Here is a 27618-nt window from a genome sequence, read left to right as displayed (position 1 = left end):
GTTTTTCCCCGGTTGTGAGATCCATGCGATCAGCGGGCGCTCGGCGCTCATGTTTCCCGGCTGGGTGAGCCTTTCCTCGGCTAAGTTAGTTCTTCTGACGTTCGCCGATGACTCCGACGGTAGTGGTTAAACATGAGATATAATTCGTCTTGTGTAGACCTAACGGGCGATCTTTGGTCTCGTGAATATATAATTCGTTCCCTGTCAATCGTTTTGGCTGAGGGCTAAGTTTAGTTTCATAGGCTATTTGTATTTAACGTTAACTTTACTGTTGAAATGTTAGACTAGAGCGCAGCATTTGGATATTTGACTGAATTGTTTGCTTTATTTCTTATTGTATAGCTTCTTGTACCTTTTACTTAAACTTTTATATTGGCTATTATTGATAAAACTGAAATTTTACTAAAAGAAATATGGTTTCTTGTCATTTTCTTATTACAAGATTATCACTGATGTTTATTGCAACATTTGTACAAATGCATATATTGCCTGTAATATGTGTAATTTTTTTTATTATTTAAACGAAAAGAGGTAACGTTAGGGTTGTGTTTTAAATTTCGTTTTGTTATAGAATAACGTATAACGTGCAGTGAATAATCAATATGCGTTGCGCATGAACCACATTTGTGTCCCTATAATGTTTAATTTATTTAAATGAAAACGAAAAGAGGCAGAGTAGTGTTTTATAACATATTTCGTTTTATTGTTGCTTAAAATGAACATACAGAGTAACAGAGATAAGTAGTAGCAGATCGCGAGCTGAGTGACGCTTTTAAGAACGCGCTGTACCATTTGCATGTAGGAGTCGCACATGGCAAGTACAAACTTTGCGTACTTAATAATGAGAAAAGCCAAATGTCGGCGCTTGTCTTCTTGTGACAAACATGTCGAGGAGCAAGAACAAGATCTGCTGTCATCCATTGTAGTTTACTATGTTCTTCTTCGCGCGAAAATGACGTCGATCGAAACACCACGCCTATCAAGTAAGGGTAGGCTACTGTTGGCAGTGGAAACGCTAGCCAGATCATGGTTAACAGACCCGAACCGTACCGTACTGTACCGTACCGTACTGTACTGCTCAGTGGAAACGAGCCATTACTCTTTTCATCAGCAAGGTTAGCCAATCCTGACATAGGTCAAGTCTTGAAAGTACAGTTGCAAAGAGGCTGTTTAATTCTAAATGTCAAAGAGAGGGTGGAAAATGGTCTTGATAAATAATATTTTATGCTCAATAAATATTTGATTTAAGATTGTGGACCTTGTGGGCCAAAATAAGATGCTGAGAAGGTTTCAAATATGCGTAGTTAAAGATATAAAGACCAAAGTGACAGAATGTCATTCATGCTCGACCCTCACCTGAAATACGACGCGTGATTTCTCCAATAGATATGTCCTCATGTTCGCACCGATGATGTGATACCTCTTATCAAAGCCGATCTCAATGTATTTCCCAAATCGACTGCTATTGTCATTCCTGGTGGTCTTGGCGTTACCGATGGACTAGAGATGAGAACAGAAAAGACATCAGCTTGAGTGGAAGTACTGGACTGACCTGGGGGTTTCTTTATTGTTTCAGTTAGAAGAAAACAGGATTAAAAGTTTAAGGAGCACATAGAAAGGTTATTGATTAAAAAACAGAGTGACAGGAAGATCATGTGTGTGGGAGACGACAGCCGGTCAGGAGGTTGATACTGCATCCCCCACAGAGCAGAAATCTGCTGAGGAACTGTCAAAATCACAGTGGTCCTAACCCAACTGAGCTTCTGGAAGAGCAGCATGTTTATAGGGCACAAATTCAGTAAACCTGACCCCCCCCCCAAAAAATAACCAAGCTTAGATCATGTGTTTTTAAGGTGGTTTTCACACTGGGTTTTTACCAGTTTATCGTTGTGTTATTTAGCTCTGAACAATGGTATGCATCTTCAATGTGAGTACTAGAGTTAATGCCTGTAACTAGGCTTAACCAATAGCATGAGTTTGAGGGTAGGGCTACCTGTCTGTATGTCCAATGGTAGATTGGGGATCAATGCTCATGCAAAAGGCATGGGACGAATAGAATAGACGAAAGAACTGACGAATATGTAAAAGTAAGGTATTTGGGGTAAAAAGTGCACCTATTGTTAAAGGCTATGGCTAAAGCCACTATAACTGACGTGATAAATAGCTGGCTGACTTTTCCCATTGTTTACATAATAGTAACATTACACTGTTTCAAATAGCATTGTTTCTACCTTTGAGACAAACATCATATATATAATGAAATTGTTAGATTTAAAAATTTCATATAATGAAACATCATATTTACTGTTATTGAAAAGCCATCAAAATTATTTTTATTTTTTTAAAAACCATAGGTTTTGAACAAGTATTAACTTCGATCCTACGGAGAAAAAAAATTACTTTAGCAATGTAAAAATCCTACTGTGTTTCTTTTTTTTTTTTTTAAGGGAACCAGAGTGATGCTAACTTCCGATGTTGGGTTACAAAAATGCATCATCACTGCAGCATAGTATCTGTGAATAATTGGAATTTTGAATTTGGCCAAAACAAGGTATCATAATATGCTTTATTTTTCATAATTATAATAATTTTATGTAATTATTCCACGTAACGTTTGGAACAGCCTTCATGTTTGGAGTTCCCATGATGCTTTTACATGCCAAAATGTATATGGAGGTAGCTAGTGTCTGAAACATAGTGATTGTGTATGTTGAAGAAATGTGTGAGTTGAGGACAGCAGAGAAGGTCAGCTAACACTAAATTTACTCTAATACACATGTGAGCACTCAAATACACACACTCTCTCTCTACTGCTGTACTGAGTGAAATGAGCCCTGGGGAGATGAAGACCATGCAGTGAAGAGCAGATATAATGCTCTGAACAAGACTCATATTTAGCCAGTGAACAGCTTTTAGTCTCCCAGCCCAAGGGTTTTGGCTCTCTGAGATATAAAAGTCTGTATTATTAAAGACCTTCATGAAAACAAACAGCCAGAGTCTCAGCACTGATTCCAGAATGACGCACTGATCTAGTGATGCAGGAAAAACTCACCTCCATGATGGGGTTGGATGCCAGAACTTTCTCCTCTACGTTGGCTTCACTGGCAGAGCCGCTGACCGTGGCAAAGTAACGCATGGCGTATTTTGCTGAAACAGTTTTCCCTGCTCCAGATTCTCCACTCACAATGATGGACTGATTCCTCTCATCCCTGAATGATGCAAAAAATACAAATGAAAGAACAAGTTCAAATAGATTTTTTTTTTTTTTTTTTGAAGAAAATGTGCTGTTGTGAGTGGTTACTAGTGTCGCTAGGACACTTAATATTCAACAACAGTATTGATCTGCTTGCACTGACACCATTATATGAGAACTGAACTGAGCTGGACATCACTGTTTTCTCCAGAGCGGCTAAATTAACTAAATAAATAACTTTTTATAACAAAAATCAACCATTACTGAACTTACTTCAGCTGGACTACAATGCTATTTTCTTCTAGATCTGCTGTGCAGCTGAAACAAACTTTGTTGCATTATTTTCATGTTATCACTGTAAAGCTGCCTTTATACAATCTGTATTATAAATAACGGTGACTTGACTTGGCTAGGTACCAGGGTGCTTACACACTAGAGTTTACACATTAAGAATGCTGAAAATCGATTGATTTGTATTGGTGTATAATGGTGTATTGCAAAGACAAAGAGGAAAAACACAAGGCTCTGAGAAAATGACGCTCAATCATGTGAAAACTGATAAAAATGTAGCTTTTGCTGCAACACTGGCATCCACTGATCAATGAACCTTTCAGACAGACAGGTTCAGTAGTGCACACCATTGCAGCTGCAGTGAGAAGGAACAAGAGACCCAAGAAAACGAGCGAGAGAAACATAACCTTGGCTGGTCTATTTTCGGCTGGGCTGCAGTGGGCAACATCCTGACCTACAAACCTTCCCTTTAGATTGAGCAGTATAGCAAATACTAACACAGCCAAGTATTACATACTCTATGCAAATATGAATACTTGGCTGATGCAATGTAAGTGCAGATCCCCTGTACCTAAAAGGATAGTTCATCCAAAAATGAAAAGACTGTCATTTTATCACCCTCATGTCATTCCTAACCTGTATGACTTTCTTCTGTGAAAAAAGAACTTATTCTGAAAAAAGTTCATTTAGTCAGTGGGGTATAACGTTGTTTGGACCCCAACATGCTTCAAAACATCACCTTTTTAAGTTTAAGTTTGAAACATGAAGGTGAGTAATATAATGACCAAATTAAAATTTTTGGGTTAAGTGAAAAATCCCTTTAATGCGTGTGTTTGCATTTCTAAGGCACAAGGCATTCAGTAACAAGCCACAGTACTCAAGTCAAGTCAAGTCACCTTCATTAATATTACGCTTTTTACAATACAGATTGTTTCAAAGCAGCTTTACAGAGAGCTTTACATACTCAAGGGAGCAATAGTTATCTTCAAATGTCTGTGCGCTATTTGAAGGTAATGCGTTATTAATGGCCTGACATACTTCAAACCAAATCGAAGAATGAGCAGGTGTGACATCATTCAAACTTAAACTGGCCAAAATGAAGTTCGCTTTGAGTTTTTGTCGGTGGTTCAGAACTGTCCAGATAACTTTGCGTTGGCTAGCACCTTAGATCTGAAATTGGTCCATGACAAATACGTAATAGGTAGGTGTACTCTAGGGCTCCACCTTTTGTGTACTTGTGTGTGTGTGTGCATGTGTGTGTGTGTGTGTGTGTGTGTGTGTGCGTGTAAAGCTCCTGTCACATTTGCCGTTGTTCTGCAACTTTTCGCAGGCGAAAGTTATTTCAATAGGAATTCACATTATTGGTAATTTGCATAAGGATAATAGATTTTCCCAAGCAGATTTCGCATCAGCTTCAGCTGGTCATGTAAGTTTGTTGTGTTGACCAATAGAAAGCTATTTGGTTGACTTCTGTTTGAACTTCATAATACATAAGTTTTGTCCATGAAATTCGTCTGCAATTGAAAAAACAATAAAGTTTTGTAACAATAAAGCCATTTACCTTTACTTAACTTGAATGGCATGGTGAATATCAGAAAAATATCCATCTCTCTAAGATCAGATGCTTTCTCAACTGTACTTTCCACATCATTCTTGTTGTGTGTTTGTTGTGTTATTGGCCCTGTTAACACCTGGTATTAAGATGGGTTTTGGTTGATCGGATCACAAGCTGACGACTCTAAATACAGGTGTAAACGGGGTCTAAAGCGTTTTGAGCTTGTCCACTTCCAACCACTTCCAGAGGTAGTCGAAAACGCATTAGACCGGATTGCTTTCGTAGTGTAGACACTCATGTGGTCGAATGTGTTTGAACAACCACAAAAGACGCCTACTCTCTGCCTACTGACCTAATGCGTAAACATTATGGGAAGTGCGCTAGCCAGACGAGATTTAAAATGTCGGCTGAAGTACCAAGTTTGGTTAGAAGTTGAAAAACAAACCAAGCACAATGTTCTCACACCATTCCTGATTTCTAACACACACTCACCGCGTTTGGCATGGTCCTGTGGCTGTAAGAGCAATAACGAAAGCTGATGCTCTCTGTATGTTTTTCCGTCGTCTCCTTTCGCATTCATATGTAAATTACACAAGCTTATTTTGTCCATTAGATCGAAAGATCTAAAAAAAACAACAACATACATTTACCCGCCCATAGACCCTCCCCTCAAAGAAATCCAGACAGAAGTGGTTGAAAGTGGACAAAAGAGAAACACCAGGTGTAAACGTGTATGTGTCTTCCTCGCCTACGCATCTTACGCATCTTAATACCAGGTGCAAACAGGGCCATTTAGAAAATAGTGTGCAGCACATATTTACATATTCATCTAAACACTTCTCCCATCAACATGGGCGGTCATGTATTTCAAATTTGTTATTACCCCTGCCCTGAGCAAAGAACAAAACAGAACTTCATGAGTATATCAAGGCCTTTATTCAGGTAACTATCAACCAACGACAGTTTAACTAACTTAAACTTGCTCAGCCCCACCTGGCCATCTGTTTGTAAGCCTCTTCTGCCACTGCGAAGATGTGAGGGTCCATGTCGCCCATATTCTGCCCGCTGTACGCATTAATGATGTCGGATCCATAGATGGGAAGCGTCTCATATGGGTTTATAGCAACCAACACAATACCTGGGTCAAACGATAAAAGACAATTGAGCTCAATAATTCTAGGCACATTAAATGTGTGTATGTCTTGTGTATGTGTGTGTTTACCGCAGTAAGTGTAGATGAGTTTGGAATCAGTGAAGCGCACTTTCAGGTTGTGTAACACAGCAGGCTCGTGAAGGTAGCTGAGAGCCGTCAGGTCATTTTCTCCCACCAGGATATCTGGGTTACGCAGATGTGGCAAGTTGTTCGTCTTGGGGTCCAATTTGTACTCCAATTCCTGAATAACAATTCACAGCACACCAAATTATATGAAGTTGTGTTTTGAAGGGAACCGTCATACATCTTCTGAAGTCAAACAATGGTTTTCTGTGAGGAACAGGCTGAAAAACTGACTCATTCACGTTTCAGCATATTCAAATCTGATTAGTTGCAATTGGTTGCACGCCACAGTAGAATTTGACATCTGGCATTACTGAATTCTGAGGCATCAGATAATACAGGCTAAAATGAATGGATAGATCACCCCAAAATGTCATCTGTCATGTGTTCACCCTCATGTCCTTCCAAACCTATATGAATTTCTTTCTACTGTGGAGCATCAAAAAAGACATTCTGAAGAATGTTGGTAATCATACAGTTTTTGGTTATCATTAACTTCCATTGTATGAAAAAACAAATATTGAGACTGAGAAAAATAAAGGTTTTGATTGACATGAGGGAGCCAAATTATGAGCTCCCTTCTATCCCTTCAAGAACTATCGCTTACGGAAATATTTGTATTAAATGAAGACTCACACAAAGCTATCGTATGACTTCAGTATGACATACTTGTAATAGAGCAAAGTCACATGGTTTTGTCCTTTTTGAAGCTGGACAGTTAATATTCACTTGCATTATATGGAAAAGATCTGTCTCAACAATCTGCAAAATATCTTTTGTGTCCCACTGAAGAAATTTTTTTTTGATCTTGAACAACATCAGGGCTGGAATAGGCAAATGCTAGAGTCGCCACCCATCCGTAGGAGCGACCACACTGAAGGTTGTAGGTGTGTTCAACTTGAAGCTAAATACTACCACAAGAGTGTTTCGAAAGCATATTGCGCAGTATGCTCTCTAATCGCTCTTGTAATACTTTGATGTCATACACCGATCTGTCTGCGCAGAGCCGCTTCAAGTCGAACACACCAACAAACTTCACCTGATTGAGACTGATGGACGAATTTATGACACATGATAAATTAGCATTAGTATGCCATAGATAGCCTAGAAGCCCTCTGGTGCCCAAGGAAGAAGAAGAGAAAAGGAAGAAAAACGGGATAAAGACAGAGGTAATGTGGTGTTTTGAATGAACATTTTATCTAAACGCATAGTAGTTAGACAATAACGTTGGTTATTTTGAAAAAGCTAGCTATCTAGCTAGAGATAACGTCAGTTATTTTACCTTAAAATAGAAATATTTTGTGTACTGTAGAATTCACTTTTAAAAAGATCTACATTTCTAAGTTTCATTCATAGTGATAACATGAAAAAAAGATTGCTGCCATCTACTAGAAAATAAACACTCTTAAAATTAATTTTGAAAATTAAACCGAATGTTAGAGAAGAGCTCAATGAATACTTGTTTTGTGCATGAATTCCCATGATCGATCGTCATTTAAATTAATCAATTAATCGTTAGCCCTTATACTGCAATATGCATCTAGTGTCACGGTATGTTGCCAAAGAGTACTCACGAAGACGAAATAACAAGAGAACAGTCTTTAATCCAAATAATACAGAAAAACAGGCTGGCAACACATTACCAACATGATGTTCAAACAGGACAAAGAACTCAGGAAACATGGGACTATAAATACAAAACCAAATGAGGACTAATGAACTAATTAACAAGGGACAGGTGAATGAGATGAATCAAAGAAACACATGGGAAAACTGGGTCAACTGAAAATGAGCAAAAAGAAGGTGAACACAAAGACAAAACATAACTCTGAAATCTACTGCAGTGGCATATATCCAACAGTCTGTGCAAATGCTGCTCAAAACTCCATGATCCTCACCAAATGAATGAGAAGGGTTTTTAGTCTAAATAAAGGGCTAGTAGGATTGTAAAATGAGTCGATGTGATTATTAAATAATGAATTGCATCCTATATGAGATGCATCAGATATTTACAGGCCTACACAAAATAAACACAAAACTACATTTGCACAAAACAAAAGGCTAAAGGCGAATGCACACGCAAACTTATAGTCATGAAGGTGTAACTCCTTAACGTAAATTGGTCCCAAACATAACTCCGGCGCGCTCGCTTAATTTTTCCTCGTGTCTGCTTTATGAGTTTTGCAGTTGAGCTGCACACATGTGCATGACCTTGCTTAATCGACGATCAATAAGTTTTAGCGATTAAGTTATGATCGTCGATTAATCGTTAGCATTCCTAGCATGAATGCTAGAACTAATTACTCTTGCTATTTGTGATTAGGCTATAATTTGGCTTAGGTGCTATTTTTGTAGTTTTACAATTATCAGCTTTTTTTTTTTATATCATATAATGTAACACCTAATGGTCACTAGGGCTGGGTATTGGCAAGGGCCTCACGATACGATACATATCACGATACATGGGTCACGATACGATATATCACGATACGATACAATACAATACATATTGCGATATATTGCAATATTTTTTTTTTTAAATCAAAAATGTAATAAAAAAGAAAGAAATAGAGCTGAATATACAACTTTTTATGTACCACCTGGGGTATTCTGGTATGTGTATCACATTATATTGATAACTCAGCAGACAAAAACTTAAATTCCAGTTTATTCGCAAAGGTATTTGCATTGTGTCGAGTGTGTCTGCGTGCACGAGCGACAGTGCGCGAGAGACGGAGTGTGTCTGCGCGCGAGAGAGACCGAGTGTGCCCCAGCATTGGTAGCCTAATTGGTACATAATATTATATACTATAAGAGGCATGGAAGTTCGATTAATGGACAGCAATAATCAGTACTACAAACGTCTTGTTTTGAACTATTGTTTATAATAATTTAATTGTTGTTTTTATTTATATTGTTGTCCATTAATCGAACGTCCATGCCTCTTATATAATATTTATATATTATTACTACATACATTCAATCTTATTTAATCCTCCATATGGAAGTTTATGTGCTCGAATTATTTATATTTATTAAACAATAGTTCAAAACAAGACGTTTGCACTGATTATTGTTGTCCATTAATCGAACTTCCATGCCTCTTATATAGTAATTATATTACTATGTATGTAACGTTACCAGTCCAATACTAATGCTCGGACTCGGTCTCTCTCGCACGCAGACACCCTCGGTTTCTCTCGCACGCAGACACACTCGGTTTCTCTCGCGCGCAGATACACTCGGTCTCTCGACTCTGTTGCTCACTCTGTTGCTCGCTCGCGCAGTTCGCTTCGCTTTTGTCCAGTCCGGCGCCTCATACAACTGGACAGTTGAGTGACAGTTGACAACTTACTGTCGTGAGTCAGCGACAACTACAGCAGCGGCGGAGGAGGTCGTTTGACGCACACAGAGGGATTTGATTATTTATTTATTTATTTTTTAAATATCGATACTAGAGGTTGAAATATCGATACACTATCGTGAAAAAAAATATCGCGATAGTTAGGTGTATCGATATTTTTGCACAGCCCTAATGGTCACATACACTCCAGTATTTATGCAGTTTCTGTGTGAGTGTATGAACAATGATCAGTGGTGGAATTCATTGGCTGCGATGCAAGGGGCACCAGGTAAAAACTTGCCTAGGGTAGTAACTTGGTCAGGGCCAAACCTAAACAACATGAAGGTAAGTAATAAATTTGCCATTTCTTTAACTCATACTGTAGTTCTCTGAATCATCAATTAGAGAAAATTTTAGTAATGAATTGACTAAATGAATCGGTGCAATAAGGTAATAAAGCCATCAATATAATAATCCACATTAATATAGATTACAAGGACTATTAAAATATTACCACCGCTACTTTAGCTTACCCCCCGACAGAGATCACTTATGTGAGAGTTAAGACTCATGTAGACCCGGAGCCATTGTTTAAACTTTAAAGGAATATTCAGGGTTATTTTGTGCATAAAATGGACCAAAAATGTAACTGACATGGAAAAAGTACAATAAATAAATCAATTGTGGACATGAGAAGCATGCAACACTGTAGAAATTTCAAAACTAAAGTGTGATATTCGGATAAAGAAATGGTGTGACCATCGGACAATTAAATGCTCATTGGGTCACGGTCACAAAAACATACCTAATAATGATGCACATCTAAATATGAGGTCTTCTGTCATCAACAAATAAATCTTCAATAAATTATTACATTCAATCTTAATAGTAATTATTACAATTGATGTGGTAACTAATAGTTACTAATTAACTAATAGAGTAACTAATAATTATGCATACACTGTAATTCTTTGTTTGTTTGTTTTTTGAGCTGTTTAGTTATCTACATTTAAGTTAAGTGGAACTACTTTTTCAAAGTGGGGAATTTCTACATTATTACTGACATTTGTCCAGAATTTGTTTCAACACAGCGCTTTACAGATCATGTAATATCAGGTGTATTCTATGCCCCTTTCTGGAACACACTGAAATAAAACAAAAGTGTTTTTTTTTTTTTTCATTGTTATTGAGTTAAAAGTTAGTTGAAAGATAACTTTGCTCTGACAGGGTTGATAAGTTATATCATTCTATATCAGTCTCATATTAACAAATGTAATGTTTAAATGTTATCGTTATAATTTATTGTGGTTAATTCTGTATGCTTGACTACTAGGACTCTGTTAATGCATTAACTAGTGCAATTCCCATTCCCATAACACAAAGGTTGGAGGATCAATCCCTTGGACAAATCCCAAGAAAATTAAAGTACTCCAGTAAATCCAATGTACTGTGAGCAATGTTCATACACATAATCTGATGAGGCTTATAAACACTCATTACTCAAATATACACACACTGACCTTTCCATCCTCTAGCAGTAGTTGCAGTACTCCGTCTCCTTGTCTGTAGTCCTTGGTGAGCTCTGCTGACCTCCACACCTCCTCTACATCCGGGATCCAGACCCGGGCATACTGTACAGAGAAAATTATCAGTTAATATCACTCGCCTACACAATGTTGCTTAAATATTGCTCTTTATTTGGTTGTTTCAACACACATATTTGAAAGCATTGTGATTAATGATTAGAGAAAGTGTGAAAAACAGATTAAAACATTTAATCACATGCAACAGGAACTCAAAAGCAGGCAAAAGAGACCCAGAACCAGCAACATTACATCTTGCAATTATGCTATTTTAAAGGGTCCTAATTTTGTTTTAAAGGTCTCCTATAATAAGTTTACATGCATCTAATGTGCATCTTTACTTTTCTCATTATATACACTGTACATCACCTCATTTCTCAAAGAGTCTGAAAACATTAGTTCGAAGATTCAGTCTCTTTAAACCCCTCCTTTCCATGAGCCTACTCTGCTCTGATTGGTCTGTAGTGATTGGTCTAGCTTACAACGTCTAGGAAACAAAATGCATATTATCATATCTGAATTTCAGCTCCGGAGGCTTCCTCAGCACTTGGACCTACAAGTGTTTGAGGCCAGGTCAAAGCAGACATCATTCGCGGGCAGCCAATGAAGATCATGGGCTGGCATTAGGCAAACTTGTTACATTGTTAAGTAGGTATGTTACAGGATGTGAGACTGGAACTGCTGACGACTTGTTTCAGCAGTCCAGAATTGATTCTTTCTTTAAGGAGACAATGGGCCCTATTTTAATGATCTAAGCACATGGTCTAAAGCGCAGGGCGCAAGTGCAGTTAGGGCGTGTCCAAATCCACTTTTGCTAGTTTAACGATGGGATAAATGGTCGGCGCGCGCAGCGCATGGTCTAAAAGGGTTGTCTCTATTCTCTTAATGAGTAATGGGTGTGTTTTGGGCTTTACGTGCAATAAACCAATCAGAGTCTCATCACCCATTCATTTTAAAAGCCAGTTGCGCTTGCGCCATGGCGGATTCGCTATTTACATGGCAGAATTTGATAGAATTGGAAAGACCGAACGCGTCTCCAGAGCGCAAACGGATCTGCTCGTGCGCGAGGTTAAAGCATTCAAGCAGACCATCTACGGGACAAGCCGGATTCCACCATATCTTTATTTACATTTATTCGTTTAGCAGACGCTTTTATCCAAAGTGACTTACAAATGAGAACAATAGAAGCAGTTAAACTAACAGTAGGACAACAATATGCAAGGACAACTTTATGTACACAAAAATAATCTTTTACATTGTAATCATTTTATTTTTAATATTTGGCATGTTTGTGTGCTGAACACACCTCGTTTTCAGACCAGCACGCCCATGGGCACACAGATGGGTGCAAATGCATGTGCTATTTAAACAACATGGCGCAGGACGTGAAAATGATAACTGCGTCGGGCTAAACCAAGCAAAAAACACTTGCGTCGCGCCTGGCGCTGCATTGCGGCACTTTGACTTTTAAAACTTTCCAGACCTTTTACATTTACAAACAGCTATACACTGTCTTGTTTCCAGTTCAAAAATCTACAAATATCAAGATGCATTTACTAGACAAGTAAAATGACAAGATATTATTATGTCTTGTTTTCTGAGAAAAAATTCTAAATTAAGTGAGTTTTTGCTTAAAACAAGCAAAATTATCTACCAATGTTGGGGTAAGAAAAATAATCTTAATTCAAAGGAAACCAGATTATTTAAGATTATTTTTCTTACCCCATTGGCAGACAAGTTTGCTTGTTTTAAGCAAAAACTCACTTCATTTTGATTTCCTCCGAGAAAACAAAACATAGGCTAATCATAAGCCATTTTACTTGTCTAGTAAATTTATCTTCATTTAAGAATTTTAAGATATTTGGCCTGGAAACAAGACAAAAATACTAAGTAAGAAAGCTTTTTTTTGCACTGTATTACATGCAGCATGAAAGGTAATATTTGAAAAAACATAAAGGGGCACTTTAATATAAATTTGAAATTTTAAAGAACCATGTCATCCCATACAACATTTTTCATGCAGTGCTGAATATTTATTATTTTAAATATAGATAGCTTAAAATTTGAATCAGCTGTCATCCTGCCTGATCTGCCTCATCACTAAATCATAATTGCAACCATAATAAAAGAGACGGCATGAATGCAGTCATGACAACAGTAGACAAACAGCAGTTCATCTGAGAGAACAAACAGAACCAACCAATAATCCTGATTATATATGAATGACTGACCCTATAAACATGAAGAAAGAAACAAACAACAAAACTAAAGAAAAGAAAGTAGTTGAAATTAGCACATTTATGACAACTATGCTGCACACTACAGTAAGTTCAGGCCTCCAGAACATAGACCAGACTGTGGTCCATTATCCATAATATAAAAATATAAAGAGAAGTGAGCATGGATGATCAATTTCAAACAATTCTGTCAACTGGCTCCTACATGTTTCTGAGTCAGTGTGTGTTTTAAGCGTTTCAGAAAGCAGCCTGACCGTGTCAGCAGTGGTAACGTCAGAGTTAGTCACGCGGGCCAGATGGGATATAGTCCAGGTTTCCACACCATCAGTATAACTCAATCGTGTATGAGGCTGGCTCACACAGACACACTGGCCTACACCTCAGAAAACTGCTCATGCATTTTTAACAACATGGAGTGATATTAACTTCAAAAGTACCAATACTAGTGAAATTTCACAATACTAGCCTACAGAAAAAAAGGAACAAATTGTTAACAAAAAGTATTTCTCAATTAAGCATTACGCTTCTATTCTGCTTCCAGTTTTTGATGTAATTCAAATCAATTAAAGGGAGTTCAACCAAAAATGAAAATTCTGTCATTAATTTCTCATCCTCACGTTGTTCCAAACCCATAAGACTTTCATTCATCTTCGGAACACAAATGAAGATCTTTTTGATGAAATCTGAGAGCTTTCTGTCCCTCCATTGACAGCTACACAACTAGGCCTACCACTTTGACACTTCAAAAAGTTCATAAAGAGATCGTAAAACTAATCCATATGAATTGAGAGGTTTAGTCCAAATTTTCTGAAGAGACTCGATCGCTTTATATGATAAACAGATTTAATTTAGGCTTTTATTCACATTTAAACACTGATCAGCAAACATAAACAGAAGCTCAACCAAACCTGTTTGATGCGAGAGAACAAACCTCTTGTGGAAGCCCAAAACTGCTGTGCAACATACGAGAATGAACCTCATTGGTTCTTACATGCTTGAGCTTGTTGATGAATGTTTAGCCTAGATGTGAATAAAAGCCTAAGTGTGTGTGCATAGAGGGTTGTATACATGATAATTAATGGTCGACTCATATTGATTTTTTGATGGCTGGTGCCAATATCTTGTAGAGCAAAGTATTTATGCTCAATATTTAATACGATTCATTTAATTAAAATGGCATCAATATGGCCAACTGGATATAGCACAGCATAGTTTGAAATCAAGGGTTTAAAGTTTGTCAATTGAGTGTGTCCAGTGTCATTTGAACTCTCCTCTCCGCATTCAATCCGCATACTTACAGACAGAATACAAGCGTTCATGCAGTCTACAAATGCACACTTCACAAGATTTCACAGATGGATTCGACTTAGTCTGCAAGGTTTGTGAAATCAAATGTTTATTAGATATTAATATAAATGTGTATTTACTAAATGCTGACAGTAGATGAGAAAGTGTTATATTGTTTGCCTTTCTATTACTAATAATATAAAAGCAGACACTAGGCTATAATAATAATAATGTATTAGACAGAGTTGCCAAACAGAGAAGATGGAGAATGGAGCGCTATGTGCTCAGTTGCTGCCGTTCTCAGCGATGTCAAAATAAAAGTCCTATTTCCAACACAATTTTACATAACATACGGTTCAGAAACAATACGCAAGATGCAGGGACTTATGCGTTTGTTTAACCTGAGTCTCTGGAGAAGACCATCCCAGAACTGAGCTCCTAGCAACAGAGAGACATGAACAAGAGGAGAGAGGGTAAAAATAGCATCTCAACACGATCACACACACACACACACGGTCACTACACACGACACAACTTGCTCCCCTCTTCCACTTGGTCACATTCACACTCAATGACGATTACCCATAATGCCAGAAAATTGAGGATTACAAGACAATGTGAAAATCAGTATGTGTGGTTGCAACACATCTGAAAAAACATGATAATCCTCATGTGACACAACCACATGATTCAGCAGACAGAAACAGACATACGCGCACACACACACCTGACCCAGCAGCTAATGAAAGGGCATCTGTAATGTGACATAATACATGAACTTGTGGCATGTTCAGCACACACACACTCATATGAAATTATGCATCTAGAAGGTTTTATTATAGAAATATTCAATGCTCATAGGCCTCATACACACTGCTAGGTTTTGGGATTGAAAACTGCATTTAAATGCAGTGAAAAGTTATCATTTTGTGTTTATACAGACCAGTCACTCACAAAAAAATGTCAGATATTGAGTAGTTATAACTACAGTAATGTCTCGACATCTCATGTCTTTAAAGGGGTCATATGATGGTTCTAAAAAGAACATTATTTTGTGTGTTTGGTTTAATGTGTTTACGCGGTTTTAGGTTTAAAAAAAGTCATTATTTCACACATACTGTACATTATTGTTGCTCCTCTTTACAAAGCTCATCGTTCCAGTGCATTGTGTTTGGCCCAAAAACCTTAAACGTGTGACGGAAATGTCACGCCCGTTACCATATTTGGAACATCAGCACCCAAAGCAATAATGGTGAAAAAGCAAAAACAGGTGATGATGTCGTTCGTTACTACCTTATCAATTCGAGCCCCAAACTGAACCGGAAAATGCAGATGCCCAAGCTGATCAATCAACTTTGCCAGCGCGACTGGACCAGATCGTATTAGATTGGTAAGGTTTTATTTCATTGGGGATGTGTCCGTTCGAGCGTAGGCTACGGAGATGCAAAAGAGGAATCAATGCGGTGTATGCGCGTATCTGAAACACGCCTCTCTGTGTGCGTGTCTTTCGGGTGTGTGTGGCTGTGCGCACAGATAACAAGCACACAAGTACCAATTTGATGGTGAAACTTAGCGTCATGCATGTGGACAAGTGGTCATGTGCAAAGACTGCAAGTGTGGGTATTTGGATAGGCCCAAAGGTTGCTTCTCAGTCCTCAAATTGATGCTTCCTCGTTTCCTCGCTTCTACGTCCTTTGAATTTATTTTTAAATTCATAAATTGTTGTTTTATTCATTCAATTAACTAGACATGCTTTTTGATCATTAAAATTTAATCAAATCATTAAAATGGAATATAGAAAACTTTAAACAGAAAACACAGAAATAGTTTGGTAAAAATGAAACAGAATAAAAAATAAATAAATTCATAGGGTCTTAAACATGTCATTTTTGTTCAACTTTTAATAAATTGTTGTTAAACTGTATAAGTTTCGTGATTTCATTAATTAGACATGCTTTTTGATTATTAATTTAATTTAACCATTAAAATGGAATCCAAAAAAAAAAAAAAAAAAAAAAAAAAACCATAGCCTTTAAAAGTATATATGAAGCGCATCATCGAGTCCAACAGCATGCAAAGGTTAACCTGGGGGAAACCCCAGCATGAAGACTTAACCAGGGTTTAGATAGGACTAATCCCAAACAGGTGAACTACACCTCTAACTAACAGTCATTAACTTAATCTTCACCTGATGTGACATTCCAATCCCATTCGATTGGAGTGTTTCATTGAAACCCACACTGATCTCACAGAGCCACGTGAAAACTCATTTCAGGAACACGTCATTCACTCTGACAACATTACCTAAGTATTAGGCTATGTTCATGAAGTGAAGATTATGAGGTGATTCAGACATAGGCTATTCATTCTTTCACTGCATTTTTAAGTGCCATCATGAACGTAGTCTTGCACACATGACTATCAATGATCTGTATTAAAACAATAGTTTACCAAAAAATGAAAATGCTTTCATTGTTACCAACCCTCATGTCGTTCCAAACTCGTATGAGATATTCTGAAGTAATGCCAACTATAATGAATGGAGACTGAAGCTTTCAAAAAGAATTCAAAGACATTGTTGACAGTACTAATATGTCAATATGACCTGAGGTCATATGATAACTTTGTGTGAAGAATGTATGCAAGTCTAGTGATTATTAACTAATAATTTTGACCCCAGACCTACAGTAGTTCTCCTTAGTTCATGAGAGAAGTAGCAATGTCTAATTGGAGTCTCCAATAAATCAGTTGATTGGTTAAAAAATGATCTGAACAATTTGCTCAAGAATTGCAGTAATTGACTGGCTTGATGATATTGGCGCAGAGGTTAAATGCTCAGTAGGTTATCAGTTAATAACATATCGATCTGTTCTTTGCAAAGCGCTATTTTATGAAAACTGGAATATAACATAAAAGGGTGAGTAGGCTAATTACAGAATTTTACATTTTTGATGCACTATTAATAACTTCTTTAGTTGTCTTAAGGGTGTGCAATATAAGCAAATAGTTACATAATATCAAAAACAATGGAAATTAAACTTGAAGTTCAACTGACAAAACATTTTTACTGATATATCAATATCACCCAACCTAAGTTGCCTCACACAACTAGTGTTGTCTTAAATATAATATTTCGACACGTATCGGCACTGAAATATCTGAAATTGTTCCAATATTCATTTTCCACAGAAGTGATACACCAATGCACATCGAAGCTTGTTTCTGCCATGGAATAAAACAAAATAAAAGGTAATTGTGACTTTTTTATCTCAAAATGTAGTTATCTCAAAACTGACTTTTTCTCAGAATTGTGAGATATACACTGACACTCACAACTGCGAGTTATAAAGTCGAATTCTGAGAAAAAATGTCAGCTCACAATTCTGACTTCATAACTCGCAATTACAAGTTTATATCTTGCAATTCTGAGGAAAAAAAGGTGATACAAACTCGCCATTGCAAGAAAAAATTCAGAATTGCGAGATAAAAAGCCGAATTACCTTTTTTATTTTTTATTAAGTAGCGGAAACCAGCTTCCATAGATACCAGCTCTATTTCTTGCTCTCTCTTCTGTCCGACAATGAGCTGGCACACACCCAGCTCCTCTTACTCACCCGCCTCAATTCACTCTCGTTGAGTAGTTTTGGTGTTATAGGGCCTGAATTTCAGCGCAGGATTACATTATTTTACTTTTTCCCGCAGGTTTTGCACTCACATCCAAAGCGCGCACACATAAAGCCACCTCTCAAACAGCTTGCAAGTAACAAATTGAGTTATTTTTCGCGGCTTGTTGCACTTAAACGGTCAAATACACACAAAATAATGTAAACATGCCCGTCTTGGCAAGTATTCACATAAACACATTCGGTTAGGTCTAAAGTGAACACAAAGAAAACGCATGTGTAACAGTATATTGGATCTGTAGATTAGCTCTTAAAGTGACAGCAGCCTAATAAACCTGCTGCAGTCTCTGTCATTAATGTTAATAAAAACAAAAGAAAAAGAGCATCTTTTGCAGCGATTTTTTGTGTGAGCATATCAGTGAACACCCCTGACCACTCGGTGAGTTTCACGTCTTTGTAAACGAAAGTTTAATGCGTTTTAGGAAGGATTGTTCCAGTGCCCATAGGCTGCCATTCTGGAGGTGGGGGGGAAAGCGAAAGAAACCTAAAATTCTCGGGACAGCAGCATGTGTCCAAATTTTAATCTTAACCGTTCTATTTCATCAGAAAAGATCTGTAAACAGGGCTTTAAGTGTAAAATACTGAACTTGTCCTTTAACAATGAAGTCTATCAAGTGTTGTTTTACATTTGATTACTTGGCTCAATGTAGTATTTCTGTACCTGAATGCTACTGTTGAACCTACCTGACAAATTTGAAGCACTGTTTATTTCATTTGTATATTTATTCTACTGCATTTGTGCTGTTGTTTGTAATTTGTTTCTTGGTTCATATTTTATTACTGCTGTTTACTTGTCTTTTCATTTTTTGTAAATTCAATCCAAAGTTTGAAATCAAGCTTCCTTGTGCTTTGTCTAAGTTATTACAACAAAATTACCCCATTGTAAAAACACAAATACATTGAGGGTAAGTTTACATGGCAACAATGTGCTAAAAATGTAAATGTTTTTTCTTTGTACAATTATCAAAACCATTTTTTTGTCCGATTTTCATTCTAAGGATGTTAATCTTGATAACACTGTATTATTACTTTGTCTTCTGGGTAAATTTCATCTTCACAAAGCCAGAAACATTCAATGTAATCCCAATTTTATAATGTTCTCCTCTGATATAAAGTCCAATTTTACTTCCTTTAAGAAAATTTTAAAATCTTTGAACACAAAGGCTTCGGAAACATAATCCTTGAGTCTGTTGTAAGAAACCTTTCATTTTTCATGATGACAAAATGTTATATTGTGTTGATTTCCGTAACTTTTATAACCACTTGTGATGACGTCCGTCTGCCACCCTTAATTCTTACTGTTAATGTCTGTATCCTTTCATTTGCAAAAAAAAAAAAGCCTATAGACTAAACACGTAATAGCCTACGCATGTCCATGATGTCACCGTTTCCACAGATTCGTGTTTTTGTAGTTCAAACGGAGATGATAAGGCTATCGTTTTCAAAAACTTGCATTTTAAAACCCGTTTTCAAAAGTTTTCATTTTCAAGTCACCTAAACGCTGTTGTCGTGTCAATAAACGTCCAAAACGCATAAAAAAAGCCGTTTTCCGTTGCAAACGGTGTCGTGTAAACGGCCCCTGAGTGAGCAAACCGTTAGCTGAGATAATTGTAATGGTAATTGATTCATGTTTATATGTGAATATAAATTTGAAAAAAATCTGTTCATCGTTTAAAGCGATCATGTCTCTTCAGAAGACTCGGATCGATTCATATGGATTACTTTTACGATGCGTCATGAAAATATTGATTGCCTAGAATTTCAATGGATGGAAAACAAAATTATGAGATAGCCTAATATTAAAAATATACATATGGCAGTTTTTTTCCCAGTATCGAAAATGGTATCGAATATCAATATTTTTCAAGGTAATGTATCGAATGCATTGTGACAACACTAAGATAAACTCCAATTCTTCAAGCATGTGCAAATGACTTAAAAATAGCTAAATCGTGATGATTAAAATACAAAACCAAATATGACCTTTTTAAAAGAGGAATGTTATTATTTCTGTGTGTTTTAGAGAGAGAAAGAGAGATGGGGGATGGGAAGGTACTTTACAAAGCATTTGTAAATCGTTTCACGGCCAAACGGAGATTATAGAATTAACCCTCAGCTTTCACTTCAGAAGTCACAACTTGTTTTCCTCTGTCCACTTACACTTGCCTCACTCCACTCATCCGCTCGAAGATAAACAGAGATCCATTTGTATCAAACACACTGATCACATTTGAAATCTCAAAGAGACAAAGAGGTCAGATTCAATCAAAGTGAGTCGATTCCTCCGTAAATCTTGATGTTGAACGTCCAAAAGCCCAGTAACACTGGTCTCTGGTACAGCCCTCTGGCAATTCATAAACTCATAAAACAGAGACACACTATAATCCACCCCTCATTCTGGACAGACCACATGGCTTTCTGTGTGAGAGCTTGAAGATTACAGAATCAATTACATGAAATTCCTCATCTGCATGACATTCACATCTCAGCTGACTGCAAACTGTGAGAGAGAAATTTGTATAGAGGGAAAAGTTCACCCATGTGACACCTCAGAAAAATGTCCAAGCTGTTCTATTCCATACAATAAAACGAATGTGATTTACAAGCTGCATAATATATCCTCTACACAATATAATTATTATATAATAACAACAACTCAATTTAAGTTGCACACTGGTCACACTTCTTGAGAATACAAGCATGAATAAGATCTGTTCTTTACATGTTGTTGTATGACTAAATACTTGGAATATAGTATGGACTACATTTAAGATACTCTTATGATGTTTTTGTGTCCTTCTTGAAACTTGACAGCTCCAGTCCTTTCACTTTCATTGTGCGTAAAAGAGCAGTTTAGACATTCTGCTAAACATCTTCGGGTGAGTTATCCCTTTAAATGTTACATGATGCTCTGTGCTTTGACCTCACAGTCTAAAGGAGAAAACAAGGAAAAATAGAGGGAGAGGGAGAATAGAACAGACCATCACATGACAGACGCTCATGTGAAAATCTGCTGCCTGCTGTTTCCCAGAGTCTCCCTTCACCAGCAAACCCTTCACCCACCGCACTGTTACTATTGACCAGCTCTCACATATGCTTGCCAAAAATGCCTGAAATCCCACAAAATCTGTTTGTTGGACAAAAATAACTACATTGCACTTGTTTACAGTTACTCCAAGCATTCCTAAGCCAGGTTATCCAGGATTCTCTGGGGCACAGAACAGTGTTAACACCCATACTGATGAATAACCACAGCCGAGACAGGACCTCATCCAAACGTAATGACGCGAGATTAAATTCAGTCAAATTAAATGGAGATGCGATGTACACACGGACAATAAAATCCCATGATATGAGATCACAGCCCATTTCCTTCAGGCCACTGAGCAGAGCGTCTTCCTTATAAGCATAATTGTTGCATGATTCAATCCTTATCAGTTCCCACTGATTCATGCTTATGGATACTGCATAACCACTACAGAAAATTATGACTTTGTAAATTAAATTAAATTAGTTCATCTCATATCGCCCCTGAAAGCATAAATATTAAAATGGGATCGGTTTGGAGCTATTATTGGATATATTTCTCTTTTTCTGTATCTATAATTGTGCAAGTAATGTAGTAAGTACTAACTTACGGATTTTTTCGTTTTCGTTTTTTTCAATAAAAAAGCCGTTCTTTAATGTCATTCACCACCGTTTTGAGGCTCTCTCTCTTTTTTTTTTTTTAAGTATAGGTTCAGGCACCGTTTAGGCACCGGTACCGTTTTAAAAGTATCGATTTGGTACCGGTATCGAAACAAAACAAAACTATACCCAACCCTACTTTGGAGTGGACTGTGAGCTTTGTAACCTTGCAGATTTTTTTATGCTCAAACAGCAACATTACACACTAACTAAAGTTGAAAAAGTGAAAAAGCATAATAGGACCCCTTTAAATTCAATGCATTTTGACATTTTTTAGTATTATTATTATTAGTAGTAGTAGTAGTATCTAGTTATTTAATCTAATCTAATCTGTATCCATAATAGTTACATACAAAGTATTTGCTGAACTGAACCCAAACTGAATCAGTTCGACCCAGAATTGATGTCACTAAAAATAATTTATATGAGTCTTTTTCATGCAACAACAAGAAAATGGTCAGAACATTTTACATTCATAGGCATTCCAATAAATGTTTGAAAAAAATAATAAAAAATAAAAAAAAGGGGGAAAGACCACCAGGGATTTTCATACCAATTCATATAGTTTCTCCAAAAACCCTGACCACCAACTAAGAAGGAAGTAGCACAGTGAAATTAAATGTGTTAAAAACAAGCAAAAGGACATTAATTCCAGTACTTACTTTAACAAACATAAAATCCAACTCCTGGTTCATGTTTAAGCATAAACTGCTCTATTTCATACTGAACAATAAAAGAATGAAGCCTGCCCTATTTCTGCCAAAGCTGGAAGCAGGTTATGGATCGCTCAATGCATCTGATTGGATCCCTGATCCCAGGCGGATAGGCTATATATTGAGGGACTCTGAGAGAGACGGTCTTCCGAGTGGCTGATACTCTAGTCAGCAGAGAGAATTGTTTGTCTGTATCCAACACTCTAGTGTCACATGAGCAAGAACAGAAGCTTTTAAAATGAAAAAAGAAAAAATGTATCATTCTGCAAAGCACGTATACAACTGCTGCTTGCAGGAGGGACGGTCAGTGGATAGAATCACAAGATACGTTTAAAACTTGTATGTGAACATGTCTGCCACATGCAGATAGTACAGGGATTTTGTTTAACGCTCATTCCATTTACCCTATACAGAGCTCATTTACCTCCTAGTAATGCAACGCACATGTCAAGGGTTTGCCATTTAAAAAAAAAGAAAGAACGGAGTCATTCACATAGGCCTATCTGTTTATCACATGAAGGCCCAATAACATTGTTACTGTCCAAGATAATGATAAGCATCCATGTTGGTTTAGAAAACTTTAAAGGTCCAGAAATTCTGGAAAGTTTGTTTTGGCAAGCTGTTTCAAACTTCACAAACGAACTCCAAACAAACTTCGATTTGGCCTGATTTTGTTGTAAATGATGTCAGTTCACAATTTCAATTGAAATATATCAGGGCCTTTACACCATTTAAAACAATAATGTATCTTCCTTACACCTTGAATGTGTCAACATCCTACTCAGTATTTTCTACATGTTTTTAAATATATTCTTCAAGTTATCATTAATTATTAATTCATAAATATCATATAGTTTTTGGAATGTTGTACCATAACATTAATTTTACAACAAAAAAGGTCAGAATATCTAAACACACAGCATGGTCTTCAGGAGTCCTCTCTGTAATGTCATTTCTTGTTTCTGCATGTTGGCAACAAAAGTTTTACAAATATTTGTAATATTTAAACAAAACTACTTTGCTGATTTTTTCTCCAAGAAATAAAAAAGTTTATGCCAAACTACTTAAGATTTTGAAGAATTGTATCCTCGTAATGAGGCTTTTTCTGTAATAATTTCCTCAACCTCATGTAGTTCCAAACCTGTGTGACTTACTTTCTTCTAAAAGAAGATATTTTGAAGAACGCTGGGGTGCAAACAACACTTTTTCAAATGATCCTTTATGTTTCACAAAAAAAAGAAAGAAAATCATATCTAGAATGAGTAATAATGTCTTTAAAAAATAATGTATTGCATGTATTTTGTAATGGATTTTTGAATAAATTAGGCTAACAGATCTCTGGATGTTCAAACGTTTACAAGCACACATCTACCTAACCCCCGCATTAACACATCAATGATGTCTGTTGACTGTTCAGAGTCAAGATGAGGTAATAAGGAGTGATGCCATTAAATTAAAAGTTCGCAAGTCTGTCAAACCGTGCGCTGCTCCTGGCTTTGTGTAGCACCTGCCACTCTGCAGATCCTATTGAAAAATCCCACCATAGCAAACCTGCTTGACTAACAACAACTATAACTGACATGACAACTCAACCTCACAGAAATAAATGAAATAATAAAAAGGAAAATACAACCTCATTATATAAATAGCTTTCTCTATACACAAAGTTCCAGATGGTCTGTTAGTATACAGTCTCGGATTCATGTCAAGAGCGCAATTTCACTCTCTGTTATAAGGTTCTGGTGATTTTGCAAAAAGTAAGATCTGCAAGCAGCCTGAGGCAGAATTCCATACTAGCAAAAAGAACTGGCCATTCCCTGCATCAATGCGAGTTTTATCCAGAGAACATGAGCACACACAAATACCTCTGTGTTCTCAGTGGTGCTTACAAACCCAAGGAAATTGTGAATATGACTTCCTGGATTCATTGACCTTTGAGAGAGGACAGGAAAACCTCATGCTGACTGCAAGACTGCCAAATAAAATATTCAGACATGACATCATTGCAGTTAAGATCATTATAACAATGCTTTAATTGTCTACTGATTGTCATAACAGAGACACTACAAGATTACACTGCATTAAAGGAATAGGCTAGTTCATCCAAAAATTTAAATTATGTCCATTTACTCGCCCTCATGTTGTTCCAAACTCATACCGTGGCTTTCTTTCTTCTGCAGAACATGTAAGAAGATATTTTGAAGAATGTTTCAGCTGTTTTTGTCCATATAATCAAAGTCAAGTCAGAAACTTTTAAAAACTCAAAAAAAGGAAATCAATCAATACAACTCGATTGATATAATCCAATGCCATGATGTTTGGGCATGTGATGTGTGAGAACCAATGCGGTTTGAGGTTTGTGTTGAATGTCTTGATCTGATTTGCGGGTGAATAAAGGCTTAAAGGAGAACTCCGGTCAATTTTAACATTGAGCTCATTTTTTTGTAAATTTGGAGTGCTGTCAGTACAGAGAACAACGACAAAAATCGGTGTTGCCTACATCGTGTTATCCTCTTTTTAAAATTTGCACCCTGTTGACTTCAATGGGGCAAGTTTTAAACCTGCTTTTAGCCTCTTAACATCCTTGATGTGTCATTACAAGTGCCCAGCCATGTGAGGGATTCCTTCAGAGTGAACACGGTGAATCTGACTGCAGTAGATGTGAAAGATATGGATAAAAATGATAAAATTTCAGCCAGCGCACATACCTGTATTTACATCCTGTTTTCGGTCGAATGACACATCAAGGATGTTAAGAGGCTAAAAGCAGGTTTAAAACTTGCCCCATTGAAGTCAACAGGGTGCAAATTTTAAAAAGAGGATAACACGATGTAGGCAACACCGATTTTTGTCGTTGTTTTCTGTACTGACAGCACTCCAAATTTACAAAAAAAATGAGCTCAATGTTAAAATTGACCGGAGTTCTCCTTTAAGGTTTTCGAGCTGTTCATCATACAAAGTGATTGTAGCACTTCAGAAGATTCATTTCATGAAAAATGAAGACCCCTTTGACTCTCATAATATGGACAAAATCAGCTGAAACATTCTTCAAACTATGATCTTCTTTGTGTTCTGCAGACGAAAAAAAAAAAAAGTCATATAGTTTTAGAACGACATGAGGGCGAGCGTATGACCAAATTCTCTTTTTTTCATTCAGTAGTCAATTCAAATGTTGAATGCTTTTTAGTGAAAAAATATGATGTTATGACAAAAAAACATGGTTGAATCAAACTAAGTGGTTGACCAAAATGGGTTTTTCAATAGCTTTATATGAATATCTGTAGCAGGGTGGCCAATGTCTTATATAATTTCAATACAAACCTTTAACAAATGTAGGATTTCATTATAAATGAGATGCACAACTTGCCAGGACATAAACAAGTAATACTGTATATCAGTAGACCACTAAACACAATCACGCTACCCATTTAAAAATGCACAAGTCTACTAAAAATAACCCTTGTTGTAGGCTATAAGACTTGAATCTAAATAAAATGTGCTGTGCTCTAGCAGCTTTCAAAAGGATCCATCAGTGCATTTACAATAAGACAGCTGCATCATGGGGGATGGGTGGGCCTCCCTCCTTCTCTCCCTCTCTTCTCAGTAAGGAAAAAAAAAGCCATTCGTCATCCGAGACATCATCATGACTACATATGTGATGATGTCATGTTTCGACTTCTACGCAACAATATTCCAATGGATTTTTTTCTCAAGAGGAGACACGCCTTGATCTGTGCGGACTGGCCTACAGGCCGCAGTAGGGGATTGCAAACGACTACAAAGGAAGACGCGTGGATGCAGCTGTTATGTTCGATATGCTTGCATCAGCACCAGAAATGGTTGCATCATCCCATGCAGGCAATGATGCTCGCATCAGCACCGCCTGCATCCCACTGGCTCTCTGCGGTCAGCCATCAGCTACAACTGTGACCCATATCAATACATAACAGGCCTTTGAAAACCCCAGCTTGCCTGCCAAATACTCCCAATCTTTGCTGTCCAAGGATGCCGAAGGTGTTTGTCCATCAACAGTCCACCTAATACAGTTCACAACATATTTCTAAATAAAATGACCAGCATTGCAGGGGAGTCATGCAGATTGAACTGTATTCATATTAAATGCTTTGTTTAATGCGATCCCAAATAATTAAGGTTGTTCATTTAAAGGACAAATCGAATTGAAATCTCTGCAGACAAAGGAGAAAAAAAAAACTCTAAAACACAAGATATGACAGCAATATTTCACACATCTTCGTATTACTATTAATAGGTTGTTCATCGGACATAAGGCATGCATGATGGATTACTTCATTCAAATGATCAGAGGACAAAAATGACAACATATGCCCTAAGCATTACGCGTGAGCAACGAGCATCAACAATAACACCACTTTCAGACATATGCAGGAATTGGCATCGCGTTGACACATTTTCATTGCATTTACAGTCTTTTTTGGCATCAGCATTTGATGTCAACACGATCGCATGATGAGTGTGTGAGTTTACCTTTGTATATAATTCAGACGCAGCCATGATGATGATCGCACAATGTTCCTGCAATCACAGTCAGCTGAACATCCGATCAACGGCGAACATTCAAATCTTTTTTCTAGATCTCACTCAGTGAAAAGCCTTTAGAAGAATGTCATGGAGACAGAGAATTCGGCTCATTCCTCATGAATCCGCCCGTGTTTTTGGCGTGTTCGTTCTTGGTGCGATCTATGCAGGGAATGAGTCAATGAAAACGCGGTTGCCATGACCGAGAGAACT

The 27618-nt window shown here is 37.1% G+C and overlaps 1 protein-coding gene across 4 annotated transcripts in view; it reads right to left on the bottom strand.

Moving 5' to 3' along the window:
• Positions 1-27618, bottom strand: part of myo5aa (myosin VAa) — a 91810-nt gene extending 64192 nt beyond the window's left edge. For all 4 annotated transcript variants that reach the window (XM_079874733.1, XM_079874731.1, XM_079874732.1 and 1 more), the window contains exons 1-6: positions 27355-27618; positions 11179-11289; positions 6262-6433; positions 6033-6177; positions 3053-3209; positions 1357-1500 (exon numbers count right to left, since the gene is read on the bottom strand). In XM_079874733.1, the coding sequence (XP_079730859.1) occupies positions 1357-1500; positions 3053-3209; positions 6033-6177; positions 6262-6433; positions 11179-11289; positions 27355-27381 (756 nt within the window). In that variant the 5' untranslated portion in view covers positions 27382-27618. The remainder of the gene's footprint in view (positions 1-1356; positions 1501-3052; positions 3210-6032; positions 6178-6261; positions 6434-11178; positions 11290-27354) is intronic.

Source organism: Squalius cephalus (assembly GCF_949319135.1).
Source record: "Squalius cephalus genome assembly, chromosome: 6".
In the NCBI taxonomy this organism is placed as follows: domain Eukaryota; kingdom Metazoa; phylum Chordata; class Actinopteri; order Cypriniformes; family Leuciscidae; genus Squalius; species Squalius cephalus.
The sequence above is the reverse complement of the archived record's forward strand: the minus strand, read 5'-3'. Positions and strand labels throughout refer to the sequence as shown.